We start from the raw sequence: 14848 nt of genomic DNA, 5'->3' as shown, positions 1-14848 counted from the left end.
CCCTCGTTCCCCCCGGGATGGGGGTCTCCCTGTGCCCCCCCGAGTGCTGGGCACCCCCCACCCCCCTCAGGGAACAGGATCCCTTCCAGCCCCTGCCTAAACTGCGGGTCCCCCCCGGCCTCCCCCAAATACCGGGGACCCCCTTGTCCTCCCCAGGCCGGGGGATCCCCCTGCCCCCTCCCCACCCCGGGGGGGGGGACGCCCCATATTCACCAGGCCTGGGAGCCCCCCCAGGCTGGGGCCCTGCTAGGCCTGGGGACCCCCTCGGCCTGAGCCCCCCCATGTCCCCAGGCTTGGGGACCCCCGAGAGTCGCCATGGCTAAGGCAGGGACCCCCTCCCCCGGCAAGGACCCCCCCAGATACCCCCCCAAAAGGGGAAGCCACAACTTTGCTGCTGCTTCGCCCGCCCCGTGTCTGTGCGTCCGGCCGGCCTCACCGCCCCCCTCTCCCGGCTGAGGTCCCCCTTCCCCAATCTCGGGGGGCTCAGACCCCCCCCCAGGACACCCCCAACTCTTGGGGCACCCCCACCTCTTAATACCCCATTTGGGGGGTTCTCCAGCCCCGTTTTTCAGCCCCTCCCCGGCCCGGGGTGGGGGTTGTTCCAGTGGCCACAGGGCAGCCCCAGACTGGGGGGGGCTGGGGAGGGGCTGGGGTTCCCCCCCACCGGGTGGGTGCTCGGCTGAGCTCTGCTGGGGGGGTCGCTGGAGCCCTGCGGGGCCGTGTCTGACTCCTGCGCCTGCTCTGTTCCTCCCCCCTCTCCTGTGTCCGTCCCCGTCCCTCCTGGTGTCTCTCTGTCTGTCCCCGTCCCCATGTCCCTGCTCTGCTCCCCATCGCCCCTGTGTCCCCCCCACGTCCCTACCCCCATTACGTGTCCCCTGCGCTCCTGCGCTGCTCCCTGGGTTCCCGCGTGTCCCCCGCATCGACCCCCCCTTCCCTGTGTGCCCTGGTCCCTGCGTCCCTATGTGTCCCCTGTGTCTGTCCTGCTCCCTGCGTCCCTGTCCCCACGTCTCCCCCACGTCTGCCTCGCTCCTCGTGTATCCGTGTCCCTGCATCCCCCGTGTCCCCGCGTCTCTGCCACTCCCCGTGTCCCTGTCCTCACGTGTCCGTCCCGCTCCCTGGGCCCCCGTCCCCCCTGCCTGCCCCGTGTCCCCCTCCCCGGTCCCGCAGGCCCCCGTCGGCTCCCGCGATGGCTCAGACGCTGCAGATGGAGATCCCCAACTTTGGGAACAGCATCCTGGAGTGCCTGAACGAGCAGCGGCTGCAGGGGCTGTACTGCGATGTCTCGGTGGTGGTGAAGGGCCACGCGTTCAAGGCGCACCGCGCCGTGCTCGCCGCCAGCAGCTCCTACTTCCGGGACCTTTTCAACAGCAGCAAGAGCGCGGTGGTGGAGCTGCCGGCCGCCGTCCAGCCCCAGTCCTTCCAGCAGATCCTCAGCTTCTGCTACACGGGGCGGCTCAGCATGAACGTGGGCGACCAGTTCCTGCTGATGTACACCGCCGGCTTCCTGCAGATCCAGGAGATCATGGAGAAGGGGACTGAGTTCTTCCTCAAGGTCAGCTCGCCCAGCTGCGACTCGCAGGGGCTGCACGGCGAGGAGGCGCCCTCCTCCGAGCCCCAGAGCCCCGTGGCCCAGACCTCGGGGTGGCCCTCGGGCACCGCCGCCCTGCCCCTGGTCTCGCGGGTGAAGACGGAGCAGGGCGAGCCCGACGGGGTGCAGTGCACCTTCGTGGTCAAGCGCCTCTGGGACGGCGGCCCCAAGGACGGCGCCGCCGGTGGCAACGGCAGCCGCAAGATGGCCAAGTTCTCGGCGCCCGAGCCGGGCCGCCAGCCGCAGCCCCCCGCCCCGGCGGCGGCGGCGGGGCCGGCCCCGGCGGCGGCGGCACCCGGCCCCAGCGCGGCCGACCAGACCAGCCCCGGGGGCACGTCCAGCGCCTACACGAGCGACAGCCCCGGCTCCTTCCACAACGAGGAGGACGAGGAGGAGGACGGGGGCGAGGAAGGCTCCGACGAGCAGTACCGCCAGATCTGCAACATGTACACCATGTACAGCATGATGAATGTAGGGCAGGCAGGTGAGGCTCCGCCCACTGGGGGGGTGTGGCTGGGAGACACCGCCCACTGGGTGTGGCCTACTGAGGCTCCACCCATGGGGTGGGGCAGATGAGGCTCCACCTCCAGGGTGTGGTTTGGGGAAGGGGTGTCTGCCCACATGGGTGTGGTCATGAAAGGCACCACCCACAGAGGGTGTGGTCAGCTGAAGCCCCGCCCATGAGGCACAGTAGCCCAATGCACAGCCTCGGGCGTGGCTGGGGAGGGGTGTGGTCAGCTGAGGCTCCACCCACAGGGGGGGCATGGTCAGCTGAGGCTCTACTTTTAGGGTGTGGTCTGGGAAGGGGCGTGGCCAAGGGAGGTGCCATCTCTGGGGCGTGTTTTGGGGAAGTGGGTGTGGTCACCTGAGGCTCCACCTCCCAGGGGGGCGTGGCCAGAAGCAGATGGGGGGGTCCTGTGTCTTGGGGGTGGAGCTAAAGGGGGTGTGGGGGTTGGTGCTCCACCTCACGGTGTGGCCGTGGTGGGGTGTGGCCATGGTGGGGTGTGGCTTATGTCTCCGCCCCTTTAGGGTGTGGCTACAGGTGTGGAGGAGCCAGCTGAAGCTCCACCCCAGGAAATAGGTGCTGGGTGTGGCCCGATAGGCTCCACCCCCTGTGGGTGGGGCTTGGGTAGGGGCGTGGCCTGGTGGGGCTCCACCCCCAGGCAATGGTTATAGGGAGCATGGGGCCATGAATTGAGCTGTCACGGTGTCCCTGTCCCCCCATCCCGTGTCCCCTGCCCCATCCCGTGTCCCCTCGGGGACTGCTCCAGCGGCGGAGGAGGGAGGTGGGGTGGGAGCCACGGGGTCTGGCCCCACCGACCCCCCCGTGTCCCCGCCGCCGGCCCCCCGTGTCCCCCCGCTGACCCCCCGTGTCCCCTGCAGCCGCAGAGAAGGTGGAGGCGCTGCCGGACCAGGCCACCTCGGAGTCGCGCAACCGGGTGCGGGTGCGGCAGGACCTGGCCTCGCTGCCGGCCGAGCTCATCAACCAGATCGGGAACCGCTGCCACCCCAAGCTCTACGACGAGGGAGACCCCGCCGAGAAGCTGGAGCTCGTCACAGGTACACCCGGGGTGGGGGTCCCCGCGGGGTGGGGGTCCCCGCGGGGCGCCTGGCCCTGCTAACCCCTCACGTCCTCCCAGGCACCAACGTCTACATCACGCGGGCGCAGCTGATGAACTGCCACGTCAGCGCGGGGACGCGGCACAAAGTCCTGCTGCGGCGGCTCCTGGCGTCCTTCTTCGACCGGTGAGTTGGGCCGGGGCGCCTGGCTTCTCCCCCTGCCCGCTTTTGGGGTCCTGTGGGTGCAGGGGGGGCCAGACACCCAGTTCTCACCCTGTTTTTTGCCCCCTGGCCAGCAACACCCTGGCCAACAGCTGCGGCACGGGCATCCGCTCGTCCACCAACGACCCCAGCCGGAAGCCGCTGGACAGCCGGGTCCTGCACGCCGTCAAGTGTGAGTGGGGGGACACGGGACCCCGGGGGACAGGGGACGCCCCAGGGCAGAGGTGGGACGGCAGGGAAAGAGGAACCAGAGCCTGGAGTTGGGGGACCCACAGGAACAGGGGAGGGAGACCCCAGAGGGGGGATGCCAGGGGGCAGGGGAGACCCCAGGGAGAGAGGGGATGCCAGGGGATAAGGGAGACCCCAGGGCTGGGGGACCCCAGAGAGAGGGGACGATGGGGGACAGGGGAGACCCCAGGGCTGGGGGACCCCAGAGAGAGGGGACGATGGGGGACAGGGGAGACCCCAGGGCTGGGGGACCCCAGAGAGAGGGGACGATGGGGGACAGGGGAGACCCCAGGGCTGGGGGACCCCAGAGAGAGGGGACGATGGGGGACAGGGGAGACCCCAGGACTGGGGGACCCCAGAGAGAGGGGACACCGGGGGACACGGGAGACCCCAAGGAGAGAGGAGATGCCAGGGGACAGGGGACAGAGCAGACCCCAGGGCTGGGGGACCATGGGGACAGGGGGAGCAAGAGATGACGACGCAATCTTGGGGTCCCTGAGCAAAACCTCGCTACGAGACACCGGTGACTCCCTGGGGCGGGTGGCAGCGGACTGGGGGGGACGCAGAGGGCTGTGTGTGACCCCGTCCCTGTCCCCGTCCCCCCGCCGCAGTTTACTGCCAGAACTTTGCGCCCAACTTCAAGGAGAGCGAGATGAACGCCATCGCCGCCGACATGTGCACCAACGCCCGGCGCGTCGTGCGCAAGAGCTGGATCCCGAAGCTGAAGCTGCTGATGGCCGAGGGCGACTCCTACACCTCCTTCATCAACGACACCGGCAAGCTGGAGCCCGACATCATGGGCCCCGAGCCGGCCTTCGAGGCCGGCGGCCACGAGGGCGAGGCGGGCGCCCCGGGGGAGGGCCTGCAGTGACCCCCGCCCCGGCCCCCCTGGGGACCCCCGCCGCATAGGGACCCCCTCCAGTAGGGCCCTGGTGCCGGGTAGGGACCCCCACCGGTGGAGGGACCCCCGCCTGGCGGGCACCCGTGCTGGGTCGGGCCCTGTGACGGTGTAGGGACCCCCCCAGGTGGGCACCCCCTTGGGGCAGGGCCCCCCTGGGCTTAGACACCCCCCCCCCGGGGCAGGGACCCACCCGGGGAGGGCCCCGTGCCGCTGTGGGGCCCCCGGCCGTGGCGTCCGGTCCCCTCCCTGTGGGGTTTGGGGCTGGGGGGGCAGCAGTGGCTCAGCTCAGCCCGGCCGCCCCCCCCCAGCGGTTTCGGGGGGCTGGGGGGGTCCGGGGCGCTGCTCGGCTTGGGCTTCTGCGCCGCCCCCTGCTCGGGCGCAAGTTGACGAGGTCCCGTGTCCCCTCCCCGGGGCCAGCGTCTCTCCTGGCCCCCCCCGGGTGCCCCGTGTCGCCCCTGGGGCCCCCCGCGTCTCCCCCAGGCCCCCTCCCCAGGGCTGACGTTTCTCCAGGCACCCGCGTGGGTCCCCCGTGTCCCCTTCCCGGGGCCGCTGTCTCTGCAGGCAACCGCATGTGTCCCCCCGTGTCCCGTCCCCCTCCCCAGGGACCGGCATCTCTCCGGGCAACCCCACGCGTTCGCCCCGGTCCCCCCTGTCCCGGCGTCTCCCCAGGCGCCTGCATGTGTCCCCCAGCCCCCCTGCGTCCCCCCCCCGGGCCAGAGTCTCTCCAGGTGACCGCGTGTGTCCCCTCCCAGGTCCCCTGTCCACGTGTCTCTCCGGGTTCCCCTGTCCCCCTCCTCTGTCCCCTCCCCAGGGGTGGCATCTCTCCGGCCGATGGCACGTGTCCCCTCCCTGCGCTGCCCAGGTGCCCCCCCTTGTCCCCAGCTCCCCCCCGCCCTGGCAGAAAGGGGGGTGTCCCCTGGCTGTGTCCCCCCCCGGCCGGACGGGGACGTGGGCAGGGGGTGGCAGACTTGAGCCCCTGTGCAGCCCCCCCCCCCGCCATGGGGATGGGACCCCCCCCCGGGGTTAAAGGCCCAACCTCCCCTAAGGAGCAGCTCCTCCTCGTTAGCCCCCTCCTTCGTTAGCCCCCGCGGGGGGTCGCGGGGGGGACACGTGTCACCCCGGGGGGGGACGGGGACACCCTGGGAGCAGCCGGGCGGGGGTGGACCCAGCGTCCTGGCCGGGGTGATTTGGGGCGGGGGGCGCGGGTTGGAATCCCACCTCTGCAGGGGGGGCCCGGGGTGGGGTGGGGGGACACAGGGACCCCCCCCAGCCCCGGCTCTGCTCCCCCCCCACCCCCGGCACCAGGGCTTTACTCCAAACCCCGAAGGGGGAAACTGAGGCACCGTGCGGCGGCTCCCCCCACGCAGCCTGGGGGGGGCTGGGAGGGAACCCAGGCGTCCCCCCTCCCCCGGCAGCCCCCCAACAGGTCTCCTGACGTTCGGTCAAGTGCCTTACCCGCTGCCCGGCCCCGGGCTCCGATCGCGTCTCCACTATCTCACCGCTCCGTGCCAAACCCCCCCGGCCCCCCCCCCCGCCGCCCCGGCCCGGGGGGGGGACGGGGACCCCCGCGCCCCTCCTCTCACGCCACCCCCACCCCGGACGCCTGGGTTCTCCCCCCATCCCTCCCCTTTTCCCCGTGCCTCAGTTTCCCCCCCACCACCTTTCCCTGTGTGATGAGTTGCACCGGCCTCAGCCCTACGAGGGGGTCCCCGCTGTGTGCCCCCCCCCCCGGCCTCGTGGGCGCTCGGTCAGCCCAGCCCCCCCCCCCCCCCCCCGCCTCCCGTCCCCCCGCCCCCAAAACCCCCGCGGGGTCGGGCTTTTTCGTTTCCCCTTTTTCTTCTTTTTTTTTTTTTTTTTTCTCCTCCCACCCAAAAGCTGTACGGAAGAGGGGAGCGCGCGGCGGCGTCTCGGCAGCATGGACCCCCCCGGGCTTGCGCTTGCCCCGGCCCCGCGCCCCGGGGCCGCCAGTGTCTGTCCTGTGTTATGAAGTGCCAAGACGCCCGTTCTCGGTGCCCCCCCCCGCGTCGCTGGAGAATTGCACATGAACTGCTGTACGAGAGCGGAGAGGGACTGCAGAAATGTTAATAATGATAAATAAAACACAGAGGTTTGTAACAGCCCCCGCCTCCCGCCTGCTGGGGGGGGCGGCACGCGCGTGTGCGCGGGGAAGGGGGGGCCGGGGGGGGGCTCGGGGGGCACGCGCGTTGCCCGTCGGGCCGCCCGCGGTGCGGCAGCGGCGCGCGGCGGGTGTGCGATCGCGGTGCTCGTGCGAGGCCCGGTGCACGCGTAGGGCTAGTACGCGCGCGGTGCTTGTGCAAGGCTGGTGCACGTGCAGTGCTCGTGCGAGGCCCGGTGTTTGTGCGTTACCTGGTGCTCGTGCGAGGCCCGGTGCACGCGTAGGGCTAGTACGCGTGCAGTGCGCGTGCAAGGCCTGTTGCTCGCGGGAGGCTGGTGCACGTGTGGGCCCCGTGCTCGTGCAAGGCCTGGTGTTTGTGCATTACCCGGTGCCTGTGCAAGGCCTGGTGCCCGTGCAAGGCCTGGTGCTCGTGCAAGGCCTGTGCAAGGCCCGGTGCCCGTGCAAGGCTGGTGCACGCACAGGCCCTGTGCTCGTGCAAGGCCGGGTGCACACGCAGGGCTGGTGCTCGTGCGAGGCCCGGTGCTCGTGCAATGCTCGTGCGAGGCCCGCTGCTCGTGCAAGGCCGACGCACGCGCGGGGCCGGTGCTCGCGCGACGCCGTGCAACGCTCGTGCATGGGCGGCTGCGCGCGCAGCCGCGCGGGCGGCACCCGCGCAGGTGCCGGAGGGGGCGTGGCTCCTCCTCTCCCGGCGCGCCCCGCCCCCTGCCCTTATTTGGGCAGGCGGAAGCGGCCTCCCCCGGGCCCCGCCCCTTTCCCGTTCCTGTCGTCACGGGCCCCTTATATAGTCATGGAAACGGCGCGGGGTGACCTCACGGGGGCGGGGCGGCGCGCGGGAGGAGGCGGGGGGGTCCCCGTGTAACCCCCCCCTTCCCCCCCCCCCCCGTGTCCCCGCCCCGGGCACCCGCGGGGACCCCCAACCCCGGGGGGGGGCACGGCGACCCCCGGCCATGGGGCACAGGGACCCCCCCCTAACCGAGGGGGCACGGGGACCGGGGGCGGGGGGCACAGGGACCCCGAAGCCATGGGGGGGGCACAGGGACCCTCACGGCGGGGGGGGGGGGGCACGGGGACCCCCGGCCATGGGGCACAGGGACCCCCCGACCCCGGGGGCGCGGGGACCCCCCCTAACCGGGAAGGGGCACAGGGACCCGGGGGGGGGGGGGCCCAGGGACCCCCCCACCCCGGGGGGACCCCCCCCCCCCACCGCGGGGGCCCGGGGCCCCGCTCCCCCCGCGCCATTTCCGCCCCCCGGCGCCGCCGAGCCGCTCCCGGGGCCGGATGCGGGGCCGGGGGGGGCCGGGGCCGGGGCGGGGGAGCGCCGCTATAAGAGCCCGGCCCCGGGGGCGGCCCCGCCGCACTCCGCTCCCGCCGCCGCCGCCATGGAGGAGGCGCAGCGGCTGCTGACCGTCTCGGTGTGGAAGCTCTACCGCTGCCGGCTGCAGCGCGGCGGCCTCCGCCTCCACCGGAGCCTCCAGCTCTCGCTGCTCGTCCGCGCCGCCCGGCACCGCTACCTGACCGCCCGCGCCGCCGCCGAGCCGGGCCCCGCCGCGGGGAACCCCCCGGGGGCGGCACCCGGGGGCCCGCCGACCCCGCACCGGGGGGACCCCCCGAGCCCACCGACCCCGGACCCCCGCAGCGCCCCGGACCGGGGGGACCCACCGACCCCGGACCCCCGCAGCGCCCCGGACCGGGGGGACCCCCCGAGCCCACCGACCCCGGACCTCCGCAGCGCCCCGGACCGGGGGGACCCACCGACCCCGGACCTCCGCAGCGCCCCGGACCCCACGAACCGGGACCACCCCCAGGACGCCCCGAGCCGGTACCGCGACCCGCCGAGCGCCCCGAGGCTGCCGCCCCCCCGGGACCCCCCGAGCGCTGCCCCCGCCGCGCCGCCGCCGCCTGAGCCGAGCCCCCCCGCCGCCCCCCGGCCCCCCGGAGCCCCCCCGGCGGCTCGGGCCGGGCGCAAGCGGCGGAGCAGCGGCTGGAGCGGGCCCGGGCCGGTGCCGGTGCCGAGCAAACGGGCGCGGCTGGAGGCGGAGGAGCCGCCGCTCGCCCCGGGGCCGCCCGGCCGCTGCTGGGGGCCGCCCGCCGCCGCCTTCGGCCTCCTGGTCCGCGCCGTCGGGGCGTGCTGAGCCCCCGGAGCCCCGGGCACACGGACCGAGACCCCTCGGGACACGGCGGGGAACGGAGACCCCCTCCTCGGGACACACGGAACCGGTACGGGGGGGAACGGAGACCCCCCCGGGACACACGGAACCGGTACGGGGGGAACGGAGACCCCCCGGGGACACACGGAACCGGTACGGGGGGGAACAGAGACTCTCCCCGGGACACACGGAACCGGTACGGGAGGAACGGAGACCCCCCGGGGACACACGGAACCGGTACGGGGGGGCACGGGGACCCCCCGGGGACACACGGAACCGGTACGGGGGGGCACGGGGACCCCCCGGGGACACACGGAACCGGTACGGGAGGAACGGAGACCCTCCCCGGGACACACGGAACCGGTACGGGGGGAACGGAGATTCCCCCCGGGACACACGGAACCGGTATGGGAGGAACGGAGACCCCCCGGGGACACACGGAACCGGTACGGGGGGGAACAGAGACTCTCCCCGGGACACACGGAACCGGTACGGGAGGAACGGAGACCCCCCGGGGACACACGGAACCGGTACAGGGGGGCACGGGGACCCCCCGGGGACACACGGAACCGGTACGGGGGGAACGGAGATCCCCCCGGGACACATGGAACCGGTACGGGAGGAACGGAGACCCTCCCCGGGACACACGGAACCGGTACGGGGGGGAACGGAGACCCCCCGGGACACACGGAACCGGTACGGGGGGAACGGGGACTCCCCCCCCCCCGGAAACACGGACTCCCGGGCCCCCCCGTGGCCCCTGCCCGTGCTGGGCTCCTCTGGATCCGCGGCCGGGCCGCGCCGTGCGGGGGGGCTCCGGGCTGGCCCTGCTCCCCCCGCCCCCCCCTTTGCTTAATGATCGCTTTGTTCATGAAATAAAAGTGGGTTTGGCGCAGCCGCTGCCGCGGGGGGGTCGCTCTGTGTCCTGGGGGCCCGGGGTCGCTCTGTGTCCTGGGGCCGGGGTCGCTCTGTGTCCTGGGGGCTCGGGGTCGCTCTGTGTCCTGGGGGCTCGGGGTCGCTCTGTGTCCTGGGGGCCCGGGGTCGCTCTGTGTCCTGGGGGCTCGGGGTCGCTCTGTGTCCTGGGGGCCCGGGGTCGCTCTGTGTCCTGGGGGCTCGGGGTCGCTCTGTGTCCTGGGGGGCTCGGGGTCGCTCTGTGTCCTGGGGCCAGGGTCGCTCTGTGTCCTGGGGGCCCGGGGTCGCTCTGTGTCCTGGGGGCCGGGGTCGCTCTGTGTCCTGGGGGCCCGGGGTCGCTCTGTGTCCTGGGGGCTCGGGGTCGCTCTGTGTCCTGGGGCCCGGGGTCGCTCTGTGTCCTGGGGGCTCGGGGTCGCTCTGTGTCCTGGGGCCCGGGGTCGCTCTGTGTCCTGGGGGCCCGGGGTCGCTCTGTGTCCTGGGGGCCCGGGGTCGCTCTGTGTCCTGGGGGCCCGGGGTCGCTCTGTGTCCTGGGGGCCCGGGGTCGCTCTGTGTCCTGGGGGCCCGGGGTCGCTCTGTGTCCTGGGGGCTCGGGGTCGCTCTGTGTCCTGGGGGCTCGGGGTCGCTCTGTGTCCTGGGGCCCGGGGTCGCTCTGTGTCCTGGGGCCGGGGTCGCTCTGTGTCCTGGGGGCCCGGGGTCGCTCTGTGCCCTGGGGCCGGGGTCGCTCTGTGTCCTGGGGGCTTGGGGTCGCTCTGTGTCCTGGGGGCCGGGGTCGCTCTGTGTCCTGGGGGCCGGGGTCGCTCTGTGTCCTGGGGGCTCGGGGTCGCTCTGTGTCCTGGGGGCTCGGGGTCGCTCTGTGTCCTGGGGGCTCGGGGTCGCTCTGTGTCCTGGGCCCGGGGTCGCTCTGTGTCCTGGGGGCTCGGGGTCGCTCTGTGTCCTGGGGCCAGGGTCGCTCTGTGTCCTGGGGGCCCGGGGTCGCTCTGTGTCCTGGGGGCCGGGGTCGCTCTGTGTCCTGGGGGCCCGGGGTCGCTCTGTGTCCTGGGGGCTCGGGGTCGCTCTGTGTCCTGGGGCCCGGGGTCGCTCTGTGTCCTGGGGGCTCGGGGTCGCTCTGTGTCCTGGGGCCCGGGGTCGCTCTGTGTCCTGGGGGCCCGGGGTCGCTCTGTGTCCTGGGGGCCCGGGGTCGCTCTGTGTCCTGGGGGCCCGGGGTCGCTCTGTGTCCTGGGGGCTCGGGGTCGCTCTGTGTCCTGGGGGCCCGGGGTCGCTCTGTGTCCTGGGGGCTCGGGGTCGCTCTGTGTCCTGGGGGCCCGGGGTCGCTCTGTGTCCTGGGGGCCCGGGGTCGCTCTGTGTCCTGGGGGCCCGGGGTCGCTCTGTGTCCTGGGGGCTCGGGGTCGCTCTGTGTCCTGGGGGCTCGGGGTCGCTCTGTGTCCTGGGGCCCGGGGTCGCTCTGTGTCCTGGGGCCGGGGTCGCTCTGTGTCCTGGGGGCCCGGGGTCGCTCTGTGCCCTGGGGCCGGGGTCGCTCTGTGTCCTGGGGGCTTGGGGTCGCTCTGTGTCCTGGGGGCCGGGGTCGCTCTGTGTCCTGGGGGCCGGGGTCGCTCTGTGTCCTGGGGGCTCGGGGTCGCTCTGTGTCCTGGGGGCCGGGGTCGCTCTGTGTCCTGGGGGCCCGGGGTCGCTCTGTGTCCTGGGGCCCGGGGTCGCTCTGTGTCCTGGGGGCCCGGGGTCGCTCTGTGTCCTGGGGGCCCGGGGTCGCTCTGTGTCCTGGGGGCTCGGGGTCGCTCTGTGTCCTGGGGGCCCGGGGTCGCTCTGTGTCCTGGGGCCCGGGGTCGCTCTGTGTCCTGGGGGCCGGGGTCGCTCTGTGTCCTGGGGCCGGGGTCGCTCTGTGTCCTGGGGGCCCGGGGTCGCTCTGTGTCCTGGGGCCGGGGTCGCTCTGTGTCCTGGGGGCCGGGGTCGCTCTGTGTCCTGGGGCCCGGGGTCGCTCTGTGTCCTGGGGGCCGGGGTCGCTCTGTGTCCTGGGGGCTCGGGGTCGCTCTGTGTCCTGGGGGCCCGGGGTCGCTCTGTGTCCTGGGGCCCGGGGTCGCTCTGTGTCCTGGGGCCGGGGTCGCTCTGTGTCCTGGGGGCCGGGGTCGCTCTGTGTCCTGGGGGCCTGGGGTCGCTCTGTGTCCTGGGGGCCCGGGGTCGCTCTGTGTCCTGGGGGCCGGGGTCGCTCTGTGTCCTGGGGGCCGGGGTCGCTCTGTGTCCTGGGGGCTCGGGGTCGCTCTGTGTCCTGGGGGCCTGGGGTCGCTCTGTGTCCTGGGGGCTCGGGGTCGCTCTGTGTCCTGGGGGCCCGGGGTCGCTCTGTGTCCTGGGGGCCGGGGTCGCTCTGTGTCCTGGGGGCCCGGGGTCGCTCTGTGTCCTGGGGGCTCGGGGTCGCTCTGTGTCCTGGGGCCCGGGGTCGCTCTGTGTCCTGGGGCCCGGGGTCGCTCTGTGTCCTGGGGGCCCGGGGTCGCTCTGTGTCCTGGGGGCCCGGGGTCGCTCTGTGTCCTGGGGGCTCGGGGTCGCTCTGTGTCCTGGGGCCGGGGTCGCTCTGTGTCCTGGGGGCTCGGGGTCGCTCTGTGTCCTGGGGGCCGGGGTCGCTCTGTGTCCTGGGGGCTCGGGGTCGCTCTGTGTCCTGGGGGCCCGGGGTCGCTCTGTGTCCTGGGGCCGGGGTCGCTCTGTGTCCTGGGGCCCGGGGTCGCTCTGTGTCCTGGGGGCCCGGGGTCGCTCTGTGTCCTGGGGGCCCGGGGTCGCTCTGTGTCCTGGGGGCCGAGGTCGCTCTGTGTCCTGGGGGCCGGGGTCGCTCTGTGTCCTGGGGGCTCGGGGTCGCTCTGTGTCCTGGGGCCGGGGTCGCTCTGTGTCCTGGGGGCTCGGGGTCGCTCGTGTCCTGGGGGCTCGGGGTCGCTCTGTGTCCTGGGGCTCGGGGTCGCTCTGTGTCCTGGGGGCCTGGGGTCGCTCTGTGTCCTGGGGGCCGGGGTCGCTCTGTGTCCTGGGGGCTCGGGGTCGCTCTGTGTCCTGGGGGCCGGGGTCGCTCTGTGTCCTGGGGGCCCGGGGTCGCTCTGTGTCCTGGGGGCCCGGGGTCGCTCTGTGTCCTGGGGGCTCGGGGTCGCTCTGTGTCCTGGGGCCCGGGGTCGCTCTGTGTCCTGGGGGCTCGGGGTCGCTCTGTGTCCTGGGGGCTCGGGGTCGCTCTGTGTCCTGGGGGCCTGGGGTCGCTCTGTGTCCTGGGGGCCGGGGTCGCTCTGTGTCCTGGGGGCTCGGGGTCGCTCTGTGTCCTGGGGGCCGGGGTCGCTCTGTGTCCTGGGGGCCCGGGGTCGCTCTGTGTCCTGGGGGCCCGGGGTCGCTCTGTGTCCTGGGGGCCCGGGGTCGCTCTGTGTCCTGGGGGCTCGGGGTCGCTCTGTGTCCTGGGGGCCGGGGTCGCTCTGTGTCCTGGGGGCTCGGGGTCGCTCTGTGTCCTGGGGGCCCGGGGTCGCTCTGTGTCCTGGGGGCCCGGGGTCGCTCTGTGTCCTGGGGGCCCGGGGTCGCTCTGTGTCCTGGGGGCCGGGGTCGCTCTGTGTCCTGGGGGCTCGGGGTCGCTCTGTGTCCTGGGGGCCGGGGTCGCTCTGTGTCCTGGGGGCTCGGGGTCGCTCTGTGTCCTGGGGCCGGGGTCGCTCTGTGTCCTGGGGGCCCGGGGTCGCTCTGTGTCCTGGGGGCTCGGGGTCGCTCTGTGTCCTGGGGGCCCGGGGTCGCTCTGTGTCCTGGGGGCTCGGGGTCGCTCTGTGTCCTGGGGGCCCGGGGTCGCTCTGTGTCCTGGGGGCTCGGGGTCGCTCTGTGTCCTGGGGGCCCGGGGTCGCTCTGTGTCCTGGGGGCTCGGGGTCGCTCTGTGTCCTGGGGGCCGGGGTCGCTCTGTGTCCTGGGGGCCCGGGGTCGCTCTGTGTCCTGGGGGCCGGGGTCGCTCTGTGTCCTGGGGGCTCGGGGTCGCTCTGTGTCCTGGGGGCCGGGGTCGCTCTGTGTCCTGGGGGCTCGGGGTCGCTCTGTGTCCTGGGGCCGGGGTCGCTCTGTGTCCTGGGGGCCGGGGTCGCTCTGTGTCCTGGGGGCTCGGGGTCGCTCTGTGTCCTGGGGGCTCGGGGTCGCTCTGTGTCCTGGGGGCCGGGGTCGCTCTGTGTCCTGGGGGCCGGGGTCGCTCTGTGTCCTGGGGGCTCGGGGTCGCTCTGTGTCCTGGGGGCCGGGGTCGCTCTGTGTCCTGGGGGCCCGGGGTCGCTCTGTGTCCTGGGGCCCGGGGTCGCTCTGTGTCCTGGGGGCCCGGGGTCGCTCTGTGTCCTGGGGCCCGGGGTCGCTCTGTGTCCTGGGGGCCCGGGGTCGCTCTGTGTCCTGGGGGCCCGGGGTCGCTCTGTGTCCTGGGGGCCGGGGTCGCTCTGTGTCCTGGGGGCCCGGGGTCGCTCTGTGTCCTGGGGGCCCGGGGTCGCTCTGTGTCCTGGGGGCCGGGGTCGCTCTGTGTCCTGGGGGCCGGGGTCGCTCTGTGTCCTGGGGGCTCGGGGTCGCTCTGTGTCCTGGGGGCCGGGGTCGCTCTGTGTCCTGGGGGCCCGGGGTCGCTCTGTGTCCTGGGGGCTCGGGGTCGCTCTGTGTCCTGGGGGCTCGGGGTCGCTCTGTGTCCTGGGGGCCCGGGGTCGCTCTGTGTCCTGGGGGCCCGGGGTCGCTCTGTGTCCTGGGGGCCGGGGTCGCTCTGTGTCCTGGGGGCCCGGGGTCGCTCTGTGTCCTGGGGGCCCGGGGTCGCTCTGTGTCCTGGGGGCCGGGGTCGCTCTGTGTCCTGGGGCCCGGGGTCGCTCTGTGTCCTGGGGGCCCGGGGTCGCTCTGTGTCCTGGGGGCCGGGGTCGCTCTGTGTCCTGGGGGCCCGGGGTCGCTCTGTGTCCTGGGGGCCGGGGTCGCTCTGTGTCCTGGGGGCTCGGGGTCGCTCTGTGTCCTGGGGGCCCGGGGTCGCTCTGTGTCCTGGGGGCCCGGGGTCGCTCTGTGTCCTGGGGGCTCGGGGTCGCTCTGTGTCCTGGGGCCGGGGTCGCTCTGTGTCCTGGGGGCCCGGGGTCGCTCTGTGTCCTGGGGGCCGGGGTCGCTCTGTGTCCTGGGGCCCGGGGTCGCTCTGTGTCCTGGGGGCCCGGGGTCGCTCTGTGTCCTGGGGG

At 74.0% G+C, this 14848-nt stretch overlaps 2 protein-coding genes across 2 annotated transcripts; both read left to right on the top strand.

Annotated features, from left to right (window-relative positions):
- Positions 1–1186: 1186 nt before the first annotated feature.
- On the top strand, positions 1187–4483 carry NACC1 (nucleus accumbens associated 1; the record flags this gene model as incomplete). Its single annotated transcript, XM_082334040.1, has 5 exons — positions 1187–2072; positions 2972–3148; positions 3229–3334; positions 3445–3542; positions 4210–4483. The coding sequence occupies 5 exons, from the start codon at positions 1187–1189 to the stop codon at positions 4467–4469; spliced, it is 1527 nt and encodes a 508-aa protein (XP_082190166.1). The 3' UTR covers positions 4470–4483.
- A 3529-nt stretch (positions 4484–8012) lies between these two features.
- IER2 (immediate early response 2) lies at positions 8013–9640 on the top strand. The gene has a single exon (XM_082334097.1). The coding sequence runs from the start codon at positions 8016–8018 to the stop codon at positions 8766–8768; it is 753 nt and encodes a 250-aa protein (XP_082190223.1). The 5' UTR covers positions 8013–8015; the 3' UTR covers positions 8769–9640.
- Positions 9641–14848: the final 5208 nt, after the last annotated feature.

Source organism: Platalea leucorodia (genome assembly GCF_965183815.1).
Source record: "Platalea leucorodia genome assembly, chromosome: 29".
NCBI classification, from domain to species: Eukaryota; Metazoa; Chordata; class Aves; order Pelecaniformes; family Threskiornithidae; genus Platalea; species Platalea leucorodia.
This window is presented reverse-complemented; position numbering and strand designations above follow the sequence as displayed.

What these genes read in the sequence shown, in the direction of transcription:
- IER2 (XM_082334097.1), top strand. Translation starts at nt 8,016, where the DNA reads ATGGAGGAGGCGCAGCGGCTGCTGACCGTCTCGGTGTGGAAGCTCTAC.